This window comes from Gossypium arboreum, chromosome 5 (genome assembly GCF_025698485.1).
Source record: "Gossypium arboreum isolate Shixiya-1 chromosome 5, ASM2569848v2, whole genome shotgun sequence".
Taxonomy (NCBI): Eukaryota; Viridiplantae; Streptophyta; class Magnoliopsida; order Malvales; family Malvaceae; genus Gossypium; species Gossypium arboreum.
The window spans coordinates 12,052,702-12,069,049 of NC_069074.1; the positions used below are offsets into that span (position 1 = coordinate 12,052,702).

General features: G+C 32.9%; 1 protein-coding gene across 1 annotated transcript; it reads right to left on the reverse strand.

The window, feature by feature from the left end:
* Window positions 1-3,129: 3,129 nt before the first annotated feature.
* Window positions 3,130-11,505, reverse strand: LOC128292613 (uncharacterized). Its single transcript, XM_053027469.1, has 2 exons — window positions 11,088-11,505; window positions 3,130-3,344 (listed from the first exon to the last, which is right to left on the reverse strand). The coding sequence occupies exons 1-2, from the start codon at window positions 11,503-11,505 to the stop codon at window positions 3,340-3,342; spliced, it is 423 nt and encodes a 140-aa protein (XP_052883429.1). The 3' UTR covers window positions 3,130-3,339.
* Between the last annotated feature and the right edge of the window lie 4,843 nt (window positions 11,506-16,348).

Consider the following 16,348-nt stretch of genomic DNA (forward strand, 5'->3'; position numbering starts at 1 on the left):
TATGGACAAGGAGGAACAATGAGATTTTCCATGCTAATTATGTGGCTTTTTTATATATATAATATAAAAAAATTAAAAATTTTGAAAATGGGATACCAACTTGATTAATTACGAAGCTAGTATGGTTGGGGTGACGAAGGGTGTCAAATAGGCGGCATCACTCTATTTTCTAACACATGTCAATCACCATTAAAAAAAAATTTATATTAGATGAAGGTATCTTTATTGGCAGTATCAAAATGAGATTTTATACGGTTTAAATATGAATTGATAGTTTTGCCCATGTAATAGGCGACACCAATGGTGTCAATCTCATAGATGACACATTTGGACAAATTTATTGGCTTTAGTTAGAGCATCAACCATGATAGTATCGCTTTTAACTCTCTTTCCACAAAAAATTGTAGTTATGAGCAAAATCGTATAAAAAAATTATCATTTTAGTTTACCATTATTGCCTAATGAACAACAAAGCAATTCGATTAGAATTTAGAAAGAAAACATAAAAGTCATCAAATAATAGTACATAACAGAAATTAGCAACATTAGAACCAAAGAACTTAATGGAACAATCTCAAATTACACAATTTTCCAGGAAAAGAAAGAACAAAATTATTCTTAAAAATATAAAAATCATAAATAATAGCATACAAACATAAAAGAACCAAACCGCTAAACTTAGAACCTCAAATTACCCAATTAAACTTAGAACATCAAATTACCCAATTTTTCAAGTAAAGAAATAATATAAATAATTAAAAGAACACAAATTAGGTAAAGAGCTGAAAACCGCCTATGAGATTGGCACCTATTACATGAGCACAATCATCAACCCGTATTTAAACTATATAAAATCCCATTTTAATACCGCTAATGAAAATGCCTTCACTTGATATAAAAAAAAATTTATTTAACAGTCACTAATATTTGTTAGAAAATAAGGGTGGTGCTGCCTATTTAACACATTTCTGTCACCTCAACTATACTAATTTTGTAATTAATCTAATTGGAATCTCTTTTTTAAAATTTTTAATTTTTTTATATTATATAAGTAAAATAGCTTGATTATGTTGAAGCAGAGAATGTCTACGGTTGCAGGCTGAGGTACAAACATCATTTCATGACAAGCAGGTTGGGAATACAATTTTCAAACTAGAGTGTGCCGTTTGGTTCAACGAGAGAATCCACCTATTGGCTGGTTCAAAGTCAATACGGATGAGGCATGTAAAACAGATTCTGGTTTAGCTTACTCTGGAGGGATTATATGTGATCATAGGGGTGAGTTGATGGCTGGATTAGCGAGGAATATAGGGCGGTGTACTATGACTGAAGCGGAATTATGAGTAGTTTATGACGAGCTGCAGCAGGCTTGGTTTTGCGGAACGAGGAGGGTAGTGCTAGAGCTGGATGGTTTAGTGGTGGTGAATCTGCGGTGTAATAGTTTCGATAGTCAGCATTCCAATGCTCTAGCTGTAGGGGGTGATGTGGCATACTTATCGAGAAGGCAACAGAGTTGCTGACGCAATGGTGAATATGACAACAGGTCGACGATATTTTAAGAAATAGCTGATGGATTACCCGGAATCTCCTTCCGCTCTGTAAAGAAAAGGGATTATAACAAAATTACATATTGGCATGCTAAAAACATTAGAAACATGTTCGTATTCAGTATACTGCTCCGTTGTAACCTTCCTCTTCATGAATGCAATTACTTCTAATAGAAACTAAAAAAATATGAAAGGATTTTGAAAAGGGGATTGTAGGCTCCAAAGCCAAAAAATTGCGTTTGTATTGTAATCGATAACTTTTTGCTATTTTAATGGTTTTGGTGCAAGTTGTATCTTGTTAAATGATTCGGAGCAACAAGACGAAACCAAAATAATTAATCTATAGAAAGTAAAATAGATATAGAAAACATTTTTGTTACACTAAAATGATTTCCTTTTAATAAATTTTTGGTAAACTTCACTATCTATCCTAAATTTTGTTTAAAATTACATTTTAATTATTGAATTTTCAAAATTACTTAATAGTCATTAATATTATTGAATAGCTACATTGAAGTTAATGGATGAACATTAATTCAAACCGTTAATAATTACTTTAACCCTTAAATTATAATTAAAATATCATTTTGTTACTTTTGAAAATTTTCTTGTAATTGAATTTTATAAAAAAATCTTAAAACTTAAAATATTAAAGTTGATATATAAAAATCTTAAAATTAAGTAAAAATATAAAACGTTTAAAAGATCATAAGAATAAAAAGATTTAATATATAATTTATAGAAAATTAAACTTCAAAAATATATGTAAAAAAATTAAAAATAATTACATAATTTTCTAGCTTCACGAGTAATTTCTATATTCTGTTTGTTCTTTTTTTCTTCATTCTTGTTTTTCTTTTCCTTTTTTTAATTTCTAGCTTCTTGCAATAATGGAACCCAAACTTAATCAAGGAAAAAGAACCCCATGTCTTCATCACCCTCCTCTCTTTTCCTTTGCAGCCTCTGCGACTGTAACGCCCCTTACCCGAGACCGTTTCCGGAGTCGAGCGCAAGGCACTACTAAACTTATTTGAGCATTTAACCAAATTCAAATAATTTATATCATACTTTTCAGACAAGCTGTCTAACTGCGTCATAGTTGCTAAATAATTCATATCTCGAGTTATAAAACTCGAAATCCAAATCTGTAAATTTTCCCCGAATTTATACTCATATATCTACTTACCAATTTTTTTATATAATTTTTGGTTGGTCCAATTAGTACAGTTTATTAGTTAAATCCTCCCCTGTTTCAGGGTTTGGCTACTTTGACCCCTGTGCACTACGAACCAAATTTCTCTCTGTACAAAATTCAAATAATCATGCCGTTTGTTTCTCTTAAAAATAGACCCAATGAGGAATCCATACATATACAGTATGACTCATAATTATTTTTGTGAAATTTTTAATGATTTTCTAAAATCAGAACAGGGGAACTCGAAGTCATTCAGACTCTATCTCACCACAATTTAAATATCTCATAACATAAAATCCAATTGCATGCACCGTTTCTTCTATATGAAACTAGACTCATTAGGCTTTAGTCTCATTTTTTTTCCAGCCCTTAACTCAATTTCCACAATTTATGGTGAATTTTCAAAGTCAAACTACTGCTACTTACCAAAAACTGTTTTAGTACAAATATTGTTAACTAGTTCATAACATCTTTACTTCAATTCATTCAAACTCTATACATGCCATATAAATCTTTAAACATAAAACAAAAACTACCAGAATTGATCTGAATAGTGTGCCCTGTTGTGTTGATCCGATCTACCCACTTCACTTCAAGTCAATCTACATAAAAATATTAAACACACACAAGTAAGCTTATTGAAGCTTAGTAAGCTCATAGGCATAAAAACACAAATCATATCAAATATCGTACACAATCATATATCTATTAGTTTAACTATTTCATCCTCCAAATCACAATTTCATTAATAACTCATTGGAATAATTTTCATATGGCTACTCACAATTTAACTCCCTTAGGCCCATTTCTCATTTACTTCATTGTCAAATTAGGGAACAATAAGGGAATTGAGTGCTTCATTATCACATTGCTATAGTAAACTATGGACTTTCACATTGTTACGCATCACACACAAGCCATAGCCTTGCCATGGTCTTACACGGTTCACATATCATACCGAAGCCATATCCTGACATGGTCTTATACTAATCACATTATCACATTATACTGATGCCATAGCCCACTATGGTCTTATACTGAGTCACATTGTCACATTGCACCGATGCCATAGCCCAGCTATGGTCTTAAACGGGCGCACTTATCACATATTTTTCGTCAATTCATCGTGTCACGAATAGAAGCACTCAAATCCATTGTTCCTACTAATTTGTACTTTTAGTTACACATTATTTATTAATTAATGCAAACCGATAGTATTCATCAACAATGAAATACTTTAACAATCATAAGATTTTCATATCAAAACATTGAACTTTGCCATATGAACTTACCTGGACTAATTTGCAAAAGTCGAGAAATTCGTGGACTATTCTTGAATTTTCTCCTTTCCACGATTCGATTCGTTTTCTTGATCTATAATTATAAAATCATTCCTTCATTAGCATCCATTTCAATTCTATTTCACTTCACAATTTATGCTGTTCAAATTTTGAAATTGCACTTTTACCCCAAAATTTACAGTTTTCACAATTTAGTCCCTGCTTAATTCACCCATCAATTGAACTAATTTTTCTCAATTAACACTTTATTTTATCATTATAAACTATTTCAAAACCTTTTATATTCTGAATTTCAACAGAAACCTTCAATTCACAACTTTTTCACAATTAGGTCCTAAATATCATTCCCTATCAAAATCACTTAATAAAACCACCTTAATATGAAATTAGAACTTAAATTTCATAATAATTCATCATAAAATTCCCTTGTCCATCCAGGGTAACTTCCAATTTCACCCATAAAATCAAAAACTAATGAATTCTACAAGTGGAACTAATTGTAAAAGTCATAAAAACATAAAAATTATCAAGAAAAAGCAAGAATTAAACTTACATGATGTAAAATATAAAAAACCAGCTTTCTCCAGACCTTCTATGGCGTTTTGGCTGATAAAATATGAAGAGATCTCTAGATTCTTCAATTTTATTCTTATTTTATATGTTAAAGTTGTAAAATTTCCAATTTTGCCCTTATTTCCCTTATTTTTCTGCTGATTTTCTTGCCTTTGCCGTCCAGCCTATTCACTTTTAGGCTTAATTTCCCTTTAAATCTTCCTTCTTTTAACACTTGAGCTATTTAATCCTTTTAGCAAAATTTATTTTATTACAATTTAGTCCTTTTATTTAATTGACTACCTAATCGTTAAAATTTCTCAACCAAACTTTAATACTAGCTAAATGAAACTTCATAAATATTTATAAAAATATTTATAACTTGATTTTCAAATTCGAGGTCTCGATACCTCGTTTTTGACCCGTTTGACCTAATAAATTCTTTTAATTCACTAATTTCACCATTTCACAAATTCTTCTAAATTCTTACTTGACTCATAAATATTAAATTACTATCTTGTTCAATCTTATTTGTCGGATTTAGTGATCTCAAATCACCATTTCCAACACCATTGAAAATTAGGTAGTTATAACTCTCCCCTTAGGAAATTTCGTCCTCGAAATTTCAGACTGAAAATAAATGCGGATATTGTGATCTCATAGATTCTTCCGCTTCCCAAGTTGCCTCCTCCAATCCATGTCGATGCCATAACACTTTTACTAACTGTATTTTCGTTTATTCCGTAGTTCTTTAACTTCCCGAGCTAATATTTTCACCGGTTCCTCCGAATAAGTCATATCGATTGTAGCTCTATCTCAAGATGAGGAATCACATGTGAAAGGTCCGATCTATATCGTCTCAACATAGATACATGAAATACATTATGGATCTTCTCAAGTTCGGAGGCAAGGCCAATCTATAAGCTACTGGACCGATCCTCTCAATGATTTCAGATGGTCCGATAAATCGTGGACTAAGCTTTCCTTTTCTACCAAACCGTAAAACTTTCTTCCACGGAGAAACTTTCAAGAACACACGATCACCCACATTGAACTCTATATCTCTTCTTTTCAAATCAGATACGACTTTTGACGATCTGAAGCGACTTTCAAACTTTCTCGAATAATCGAACTTTCTCTTCGCTTTCCGAATTAAATCCACTCAGACTAATTTCGATTCACTTAATTCGACCAATACAACGGGTTCTGCACTTCCTTCCATACGAGCTTCAAACGGTGCCATTTTGATACTAGCTTGATAACTGTTATTATAAGCAAATTCACTAAAGGTAAGTACCTTTCCCACCGCCATCGAACTCGAGTATACAACACCTTAACATATCTTCCAAAATCAATCACTCGCTCGATTGTCCATCTATCCGAGGTGAAAAGTCATACTAAATTTTAACTTAGTACCTAAAGCTTCCTGTAGTTTATTCCAAAATCTCAAGTAAACCTCGGATCTCGATCGTAAATAATTGATGTCGGCACCCCATGTAATCTCACAATTTCGACACATATAATTCCGCTTAACTTATCAAGTGAAAATCATTACGACCGGAATAAAATGCGTTGATTTAGTGAATCATCTACTATCACCCAAATCGAATCTTTTTCTTCTGAGTCACCGCAATCCAGATACAAAATCCATCGTCACATGTTCCCACTTCCATTCGGAATCATTACGGGTTGTAACAAACCCAGAGGCACTTGATGTTCAACTTTTACCATTGATGATTAAACATTTTGCCACAAATTCACAAATTTCCCATTTCATACTAGGCCACCAATACATTTTTTTCAATTCACAATACATCTTCGTACTACCCGGATGAATCGAGTACATACTACTATGAGCCTCTGATAAGATATCCTTCTTCAATTCTAGATTATTCGGGACACAAATTCTATTACGATGGTATAACATACCACTATTATCAATAGAGTAATCTAAGTTCAAATTATCCCGAACCATTTTTCGTTTCAACACCAACTTCGGATCTTCATCTTGTAATTCCCAAATTCGTTGAAAGAATACTGGTTTTGTCTTTAATTCAGCTAATATAGAACCATTTTCATTAACAGACAAATGGGCATTTAATGCCCGAAGAGCAAATAATGATGATTTCCGACTAAGTGCATCTGCCACTACATTTGCCTTACCCGGATGATAATCAATGATAAGATCGTAATCTTTCAACAACTCTAACCATCGCCTCTGTCTCAAATTCACTCTTTCTGCGACATTAAATATTTCAAACTTTTATGGTCAGATATACATAACATTTCTCTCATATAGGTAGTGTCTCCAAATTTTAAAGCAAATACTATGGCGCTAATTCAAGATCATGTGTAGGTAGTTCCTCTCATGTGGTTTCAATGTCGAGAAGCATATGCTACAACTTTTCTGATCGCATCAATACACAACCTAAACCATTCGAGACGATCACTATATACTACATATGGCACACTTGATTCAAATGAGTTAACACCGAGCCTCTGTCAACATTTTCTTTAATTGATCAAAACTTCGTTGGCACTCATCGGACCATACAAACTCAACATTCTTCGTAATAATTTAGTTATCGGTGAAGCAATCAAGAAAAATCTTTCACAAATCGACGATAGTAACCAGCTAATCCAAGGAAACTTCGCACTTAGTAACATTCTTTGGAGTTTTCCAATTAATCACCGTGACACCTTACTCGGATCTACCCGTATACCATCAACTGACACAATGTGACCCAAGAATCCCACTTCATGAAGCCAAAATTCACATTTACTAAATTTTACATATAACTGTTTTTCCCTTAATATCTGTAGTACAATTCTCAAGTGCTGAGCATGCTCGGATTCTGTCTTTGAATAGATCAAGATATCGTCAATAAACACAACCACAAATCTATCCGTAAGACCGGAAAATTCGATTCATTAAATCCATAAAAGCAGCAGGAGCATTTGTCAAACCGAATGGCATAACTAAGAACTCGTAATGACCATACCGAGTTCTAAAAGCTGTTTTCGGTACATCACATTCCTTTACCTTTAACTGATAATACCCAGATCTGAGATCTATTTTTGAAAACACTGTAGCATCCTTAAGCTGATCGAATAAATCATCAATACGAGGCAAAGGATATTTATTTTTAATTGTTACCTTATTCAGCTGCCTGTAATCTATGCACAGCCTCAATGAACCATTCTTTTTTTTCACAAATAAGACAGGTGCACCCCATGGTGACATACTCGGTCTGATAAACCCTTTGTCTAACTGTAACATTCCGAAATAGGGCCTAAACGGAACAGTGGTTGCGAAACCACAAATTGAGGGTAAAAAAAATATATATATATATATTATTATTATTTTGAGGTTCATGGTATGATTACATGATTGTGTGAAAATTTCGTGATAAAATTCTATGCATAAAGTGCTTAAATTGAGGTTAGGGACTAAATCGAATAATTTGCAAAACTTGCATTCTAGAAGTTTTTAGTATGAAATTATTTTGGAATATTAATTAGGACATCTTAAATGGTAATTTGACCAATTTTAAGTTCATGGACAAAATTAGGACATGGAAGGAATTTTTGAAAGTTTAGAAGGAGGGGCATTTTGGTCATTTGGTTATTAACATTAATAAAAAGGTAAAAAAGATGATAAAATTGTATCATCTTCTTCAAGTTACCAGCAGAACCTTACCTCTCTCCATAGCTGGGGTTTCTTCAACTTTCAAGCTTCATAGTAAGTGATTCCAAGCCCGCTTTTAATGATCTTTACGTTTTGAAGTCCTGGTAGCTCGATAAAGCTTATGCTAGCAATAATTTAAGTTAGGAATCAAATTTGGAAAAATACCCATAGGTGAAATTTGTGTATTTTGATGTTTTATGATGGAATATGAGGTTTTAAATTATGTTAGACAACTTGTGCTACTTGGTTTTAAGTGAAAACGAGTAAAAGGCTTAATCGGTAAAAATACCTAATAGTCATAAGTACATGTTAGTGTGTGAATTTGATGTTGCCATAGAAGGAAAAATGATCAGCATGTCATAAAACATAAGAAAATAGGATGAAGTTTAATTTACGAGCCTTGGGGCAAAAGTGCAAATATGTGAAAGTTTAGGGGCAAAATGTAATTTTTCCAAAGTTTGAGTAAAGGGTTGTTTTGATAAATGTTGATATTAAATAAGCTAAATTTGCTATTATAGATCAAGAAGATCGAAATTGAGAGTAGATCGGGAAAAGAAAAGTAAAGGACTAAATTGTAAAGTTTAGTCACATTTTGTATCGAGGTAAGTTTACAGTAAATAAATGCAATATTCTTTTATTTTACATTATTATTGTCAATTTCAGCATTTATATATTTATGTTATGAAAATATTTAAAGTCGAATTTAAGGTGAAGTGACGAGAAAAAGTGTTAGAAAGCCCAGTTGAACCCTAAGAATGTTAGGATATTAGGGTTGACAGATGAAACGAAATGAGCCATGTAAGTCCATATTAGAAAAAATATGGCTTTGGAGACAGGATTGAGCCATGTAAGTCCATATTATATATGGCATTGGAGACAGGAATAATTCATGTAAGTCCATGTCAAAGACATGGCATTAGCAGGATATTGATAGACAGGAACGACCCTAGTATCCTTAGTATTCCGAGTGGTTCAACGGGTCAGGATACGAGTTAAATCACAGTGAATTAACAGCAAAGGAAAAGTAGATTATACTTATGAAAAGGAAAGGTCGTAAGAAAGAAGGTAAGGGAATAAAGAAGAAGATAGAAATTGAGAAGTAAAGAAATTTATGATGTTAGATGATATTATGCATAATTATCCATTATGTTGAATGTTGTGATTTATTTGCTTGTAAGCTTACTAAGCCTAGTGCTTAATCTCTTTATTTTCTTCTTCTTATAGTACTTATCTAGCCACTCGGGATCGAAGGAAACGCGGAGGCCGATCACACTATCAAAGAAATAACTCGGTATAATTAGACGTTTTGTTTTGTGTATGGCATGTATAGAAACTTAGCCACTTTTGGTATAATATGAACAATGAATGATGTGTAAATACTTGCTAGTGATTAGCTAATAAAATGGCCGATGATATGCATGTTTATTAATATGTATGATTGAATGGTGATTATCACATGAAAATTATGAAAATGTGAAAGTAACCTAAAACAGATTCAAGTAACAGCAATGACGTAACTTTGAAAAATCACTAAAATTGTATAAACATAGTTTGAAGATGAATAATATATGAAATTAAATCTTATTATGTCTATTTTCTTATGGAATAAGAAAAATAGGTAAAGGTATTATATTTCATGATATATCTGAGTTTTAGTGAAACAGGGTCAGAGCGATTTCTGGAACCCCTTTTTCAACTTTGAAAATTCACCATAAATTGTACAAAACTAATTAGAAGGTATACTTTATATAGTTATAATCCTTGTTGAGTCTAGTTTTAATAGAAACAAACGTCTTAGTGATATGAATTTTGTACAGGAAGAAACATGGTTCGTAGTAACAAGAGGTTAGTGCAGTCGAGTTTTGAAACAGGGGAAACTTTAACTAATAAACTGTACTAATTGGCCAAGTCAAAAATCTATGAAAAAAATTAGTAGATAGATATATGAGTCTAGTTTCAGGAAAAATTTACGGATCTTAATTTCGAGTTTCGGAACTCAAGATATGAATTTTTAGGTGACTACGATGCAGAATGGCAGCACATTCCGAAATGCTTAAATAAACAATTTAAACCTATTTAAGGGATAGAATAAGTTTAGTAATGCCTCGTGCTCGATTCTGGCAACAGTCTCGGGTAAGGAGTGTTACACTAACAGTTCTTGCAACTGCGCTTTTAACTCTCTTAATTCTGCTGGAGCCATTCTATACGGTGTCACTGATATGGGAGCTGTTCCTGGAAGCACATCTATCACGAACTCAACTTCTCTATCGGGTGGTAAACCTGGTAATTCTTCAGGAAATACATCCATGAATTCATTTACAACAGATAGTTGCTCTAACTTTGATTTAGAACTTCGAGTATCAAGAATATAGGCTAAATAAGCCTCATTTCCTTTACGCAACAATTTCTGAGCAGACATAAAGGAAATCATTCTAACCATGTCATCCAAATTCCCAGACTCAACCAAAACAATATCTCATGTTTGACATTTCAAGCTAATTCGTTTTTCTCGACAATTCACTACCGCGTCATGTTTCATTAACCAGTCCAGATAATATCAAATTCACGAAAGGGTAGCAGCATCAAATCAGCGGGGAAATCACAGCCCTTAACTTTCAGTGGACAGTTATGACATATTAAATTAACTACCACACTTTGACCTAACGGATTTGTAACTTGTACATCATAATCAGTAGGCTCAACAAATAAGTTCTTTTCAGATGCTAACATAGTGCAAATATATGAATGAGTAGACCCAGGGTCTATTAAAGCATACACAGGAACATCATAAAGATAGAAAGTACCAGCAATTACATCTGGAGCTGTTGCTTCTTCTCTCGCTCGAATGGCATAAGTACGAGCAGGAGCCCTAACTTCTGATCGGCTAGCAGTATCTTTCATACCCGAACGAGTAGCCCCTGTAGCACTGCTCTGACCAGAGCGTCTTCCTTTTTGAGGAAGAATTTTCTGTTTCTCCCTCTGTTCCACTTCTTCTACTTGTAATTGGGGACAATCACGAATAAAGTGATCAGTGGCCCCACATTTATAACAAGCCCCTAACTTACTTCTACATTCACCGGGGTGACTTCTTCCACAATGTTGACACTTAGGCCTTTGGGTATTTTGTACACTACCCACACTAACAGCAGGTCTGTCAGATGCTTTGTAATCAGATTGTCTTGGCCTACTTTTTCCTGATCTTTCCGTCTTCAAGTGGCTCATCAATTCCTCTTTAGATTTCTTCACTGGTAAAGCCGAAAATGACTTAGATGCACTTCTTTTGAAAGATTCTTTACTTCTTCTATCTCGTTGCATCTTTTTATTATATACTTCTTCAAGCTTCTGAGCACGATCTGATAGAACAACAAATTCTCGTATCTCAATGCCCCCTATCATCATTTTAATCTCATCATTAAGCCCTTCTTCAAATCTGATACACATTTCTTCTTCAGTGGGTACTATATCTCGAGCATATTTGCTCAGATAAACAAATTCTCTTTCATATTCATCCACTGACTTGTTTCCCTGTCGCAAGTCGAGAAATTCTCTTTTCTTCTTATCCAGATATCTTCTATCGACATATTTCTTCTTAAATTCATTTTGAAAAATTCCCAAGTGATCTTCTCAAATTAGATAACAACCTTCTATTGTTTCCCACCGGTTATAAGCTTTTTCTTTCAATAATGACACGGCACATATTAAGTAATCATCTGGTGAGCACGCCATTTGCTTAAAAACCCTCATTATACTTTGTAACCAATATTCAGCTTTAACGGGGTCATCATCTGTTCTTCCCCGAAATTCTTCAGTCCCATGTTTTCTGAGCTTTTTAAATGGAGAACGTTTGCCAGATTCAGTTGTCGGAGGAGGTGGAGGAGCAACCGGGGGTACTACAGATGTTGAGATAGGGGGAGGAGGTTGCGGAGTCTAATTTCTTTCTCGCACATTCTCATTATACCACTGATTCATGAATCCATAAATCATATTTTTGAGTTCTTGTTCTTGCATCAATGAAACCGGAGCTTCACTACTTGTTCCTTGTTCAGAGGTTTGTACTCTGCTATTAACTTCTTCTTGCTCAGTTTGTTCTGGTCTATCTGACATCTTTTCAAATTGAAGATAATCTATAATAAAAACAAGGATTAGATCGGATCATACACAGCACACTATCACAGATTTATATGGCATGTAATTCTAGACACTTTTCACATCATACATATTCCGAGAATCGACTAAACTAAAGCTTTGATACCAATAAATGTAACGTCCCTTACCCGATACCGTTTCCGGAGTCGAGCGCAAGGCATTACTAAACTTATTTTAGCACTTAACCAAATTCAGATAATTTATATCATACTTTTCAGACAAGCTGTCCAACTGCGTCATAGTTGCTAAATAATTCATATCTTGAGTTATAAAACTCGAAATCCAAATCCGTAAATTTTCCCCGAATTTATACTCATATATCTACTTACCAATTTTTTTATATAATTTTTGGTTGGTCCAATTAGTACAGTTTATTAGTTAAATCCTCCCCTGTTTCAGGGTTTGGCTACTTTGACCTCTGTGAACTACGAACCAAATTTCTCTCTGTACAAAATTCAAATAATCATGCCATTTGTTTCTCTTAAAAATAAACCCAATGAGGAATCCATACATATACAGTATGACTCATAATTATTTTTGTGAAATTTTTAATGATTTTCTAAAATCAGAACAGGGGAACTCGAAGTCATTCAGACTCTGTCTCACCACAATTTAAATATCTCATAACATAAAATCCAATTGCATGCACCGTTTCTTCTATATGAAACTAGACTCATCAAGCTTTAGTCTCATTTTGTTTCCAGCCCTTAACTCAATTTCCACAATTTATGGTGAATTTTCAAAGTCAAACTACTGCTACTTACCAAAAACTGTTTTAGTACAAATATTGTTAACTAGTTCATGACATCTTTACTTCAATTCATTCAAACTCTATACATGCCATATAAATCTTTAAACATAAAACAAAAACTACCAGAATTGATCTGAATAGTGTGCCCTGTTGTGTTGATCCGATCTACCCACTTCACTTCAAGTCAATCTACATAAAAATATTAAACACACACAAGTAAGCTTATTGAAGCTTAGTAAGCTCATAGGCATAAAACACAAATCATATCAAATATCGTACACAATCATATATCTATTAGTTTAACTATTTCATCCTCCAAATCACAATTTCATTAATAACTCATTGGAATAATTTTCATATGGCTACTCACAATTTAACTCCCTTAGGCCCATTTCTCATTTACTTCATTGTCAAATTAGGGAACAATAAGGAATTGAGTGCTTCATTATCACATTGCCATAGTAAACTATGGACTTTCACATTGTTACGCATCACACACGAAGCCATAGCGTTCCCATGGTCTTACACGGTTCACATATCATACCGAAGCCATATCCTGCATATGGTCTTATACTAATCACATTATCACATTATACTGATGCCATAGCCCAGCTATGGTCTTATACGGAGTCACATTATCACATTGCACCGATGCCATAGCCCAGCTATGGTCTTAAACGGGCGCACTTATCACATATTTTTCGTCAATTCATCAGGGTCACAGAATAGAAGCACTCAAATCCATTGTTCCTACTAATTTATACTTTTAGTTACACATTATTTATTAATTAATGCAAACTGATAGTATTCATCAACAATGAAATACTTCAACAATCATAAGATTTTCATATCAAAACATTGAACTTTGCCATATGAACTTACCTGGACTAATTTGCAAAAGTCGTAGAAATTCAAGGACTATTCTTAAATTTTCTCCTTTCCACGATTCAGTTCGTTTTCTTGATCTATAATTATAAAATCATTCCTTAATTAGCATCCATTTCAATTCTATTTCACTTCACAATTTATGCTGTTCAAATTTCAAAATTGCACTTTTACCCCAAAATTTATAGTTTTCACAATTTAGTCCCTGTTCAATTCACCCATCAATTGAACTAATTTTTCTCAATTAACACTTTATTTTATCATTATAAACTATTTCAAAACCTTTTATATTCTGAATTTCAACAGAAACCTTCAATTCACAACTTTTTCACAATTAGGTCCTAAATATCATTCCCTATCAAAATCACTTAATAAAACCACCTTAATATGAAATTAGAACTTAAATTTCATAATAATTCATCATAAAATTCCCTTGTCCATCCAGGGTAACTTCCAATTTCACCCATGAAATCAAAAACTAATGAATTCTACAAGTGGACCTAATTGTAAAAGTCATAAAAACATAAAAATTATCAAAAAAAAGCAGGAATTAAACTTACATGATGTAAAATATGAAAAACCAGCTTTCTCCAGACCTTCTATGGCGTTTTGGCTGATAAAATATGAAGAGATCTCTAGATTCTTCAATTTTATTCTTATTTTATATGTTAAAGTTGTAAAATTTCCAATTTTGCCCTTATTTCCTTATTTTTCTGCTGATTTTCTTGCCTTTGCCGTCCAGCCTATTCACTTTTAGGCTTAATTTCCTTTAAATCTTCCTTCTTTTAACACTTGAGCTATTTAATCCTTTTAGCAAAATTTATTTTTATTACAATTTAGTCCTTTTATTTAATTGACTACCTAATCGTTAAAATTTCTCAACCAAACTTTAATACTAGCTAAATGAAACTTCATAAATATTTATAAAAATATTTATAGCTTGATTTTCAAATTCGAGGTCTCGATACCTCGTTTTTGACCAGTTTGACCTAATAAATTCTTTTAATTCACTAATTTCACCATTTCACAAATTCTTCTAAATTCTTGCTTGACTCATAAATATTAAATTACTATCTTGTTCAATCTTATTTGTCGGATTTAGTGATCTCAAATCACCATTTCCAACACCACTAAAAATTAGGCCGTTACAGCGGCAGCAGCACATCTACCTCCGATGAAGCCTTCTCCTCCACACTTCCAATAATCACTTGGAAAATGGTAAAATTACAGGTGATTACAGAGAAATTTAGTGCAAAGACGAAGAGAGAGATTTGGAGGTGTTAGAGTTGTGACTCAAATTCTTATTAAAATAAAATAAAAGTGCAAGATAGGAGATTACTTCTGTTGATTTGTAACACCCCCACGCCCGAAACCGTCACCGGAGTCAAGCTTGAGGTGTTACTAAACTTATCTTACCTTTTAAACAACTCTAAACCACTTATTTTAATTTTCGGAATAAACTATTTTTCTGCGTCATGGTTGCTTAAAAACTCATTTCTCGAGTTTCAAAACTCTAAATTAAGATCCGTAATTTTTTCCTGAAACTAGACTCATATATCTATCTACTAATTTTTTTCTAGAATTTTTGACTCAGCCAATTAGTACAGTTTATTAGTTAAAGTTACTCCTGTTTCAGAATTCGATTGCACTGGCCTCTACTTACTACGAACCACTTTTATCTCTGTACAAAATTCATATGACTGTACCGTTTGTTTCTATTAAAACTAGATTCAATAAGGATTCTAGCAATATGAATTACACCACCTAATTATTTTTTTAAAATTTATGGTGAATTTCTAAAGTTGGAACAGGGGATCCAGAAATCGCTCTGGCCCTATTTCACTAAAACTCAGATATCTTATAAAATACAAAACGTTTACCTGTTTTGCTTATTCCATAAGAAAATAGACATAATAAGATTTAATTTCATATATTATTCATCTTCAAACTATGTTTCTACAATTTTAGTGATTTTTAAAAGTTACATCATTTCATTACTTGAATCTGTTTTAGGTTACTTTCACATTTTCATAATTTTCATGTGATAATCACCATTCAATCATACATATTAATAAACATGTATATCATCGACCATTTTATTAGCTAATCACTAGCAAGTATTTACACATCATTCATTGTTCATATTATACCAAAAGTAGCTAAGTTTCTATACATGCCATACCCAAAACAAAACGTCTAATTATACCGAGTTATTTCTTTGATAGTGTGATCGGCCTCCGACGCTTTCCTTCGATCCCGAGTGGCTAGATAAGTACTATAAGA

Bases quoted from the DNA above. Each gene is read 5' to 3' on its own strand.
- LOC128292613 (XM_053027469.1), bottom strand. From the start codon at position 11,505: ATGAGCCACTTGAAGACGGAAAGATCAGGAAAAAGTAGGCCAAGACAA.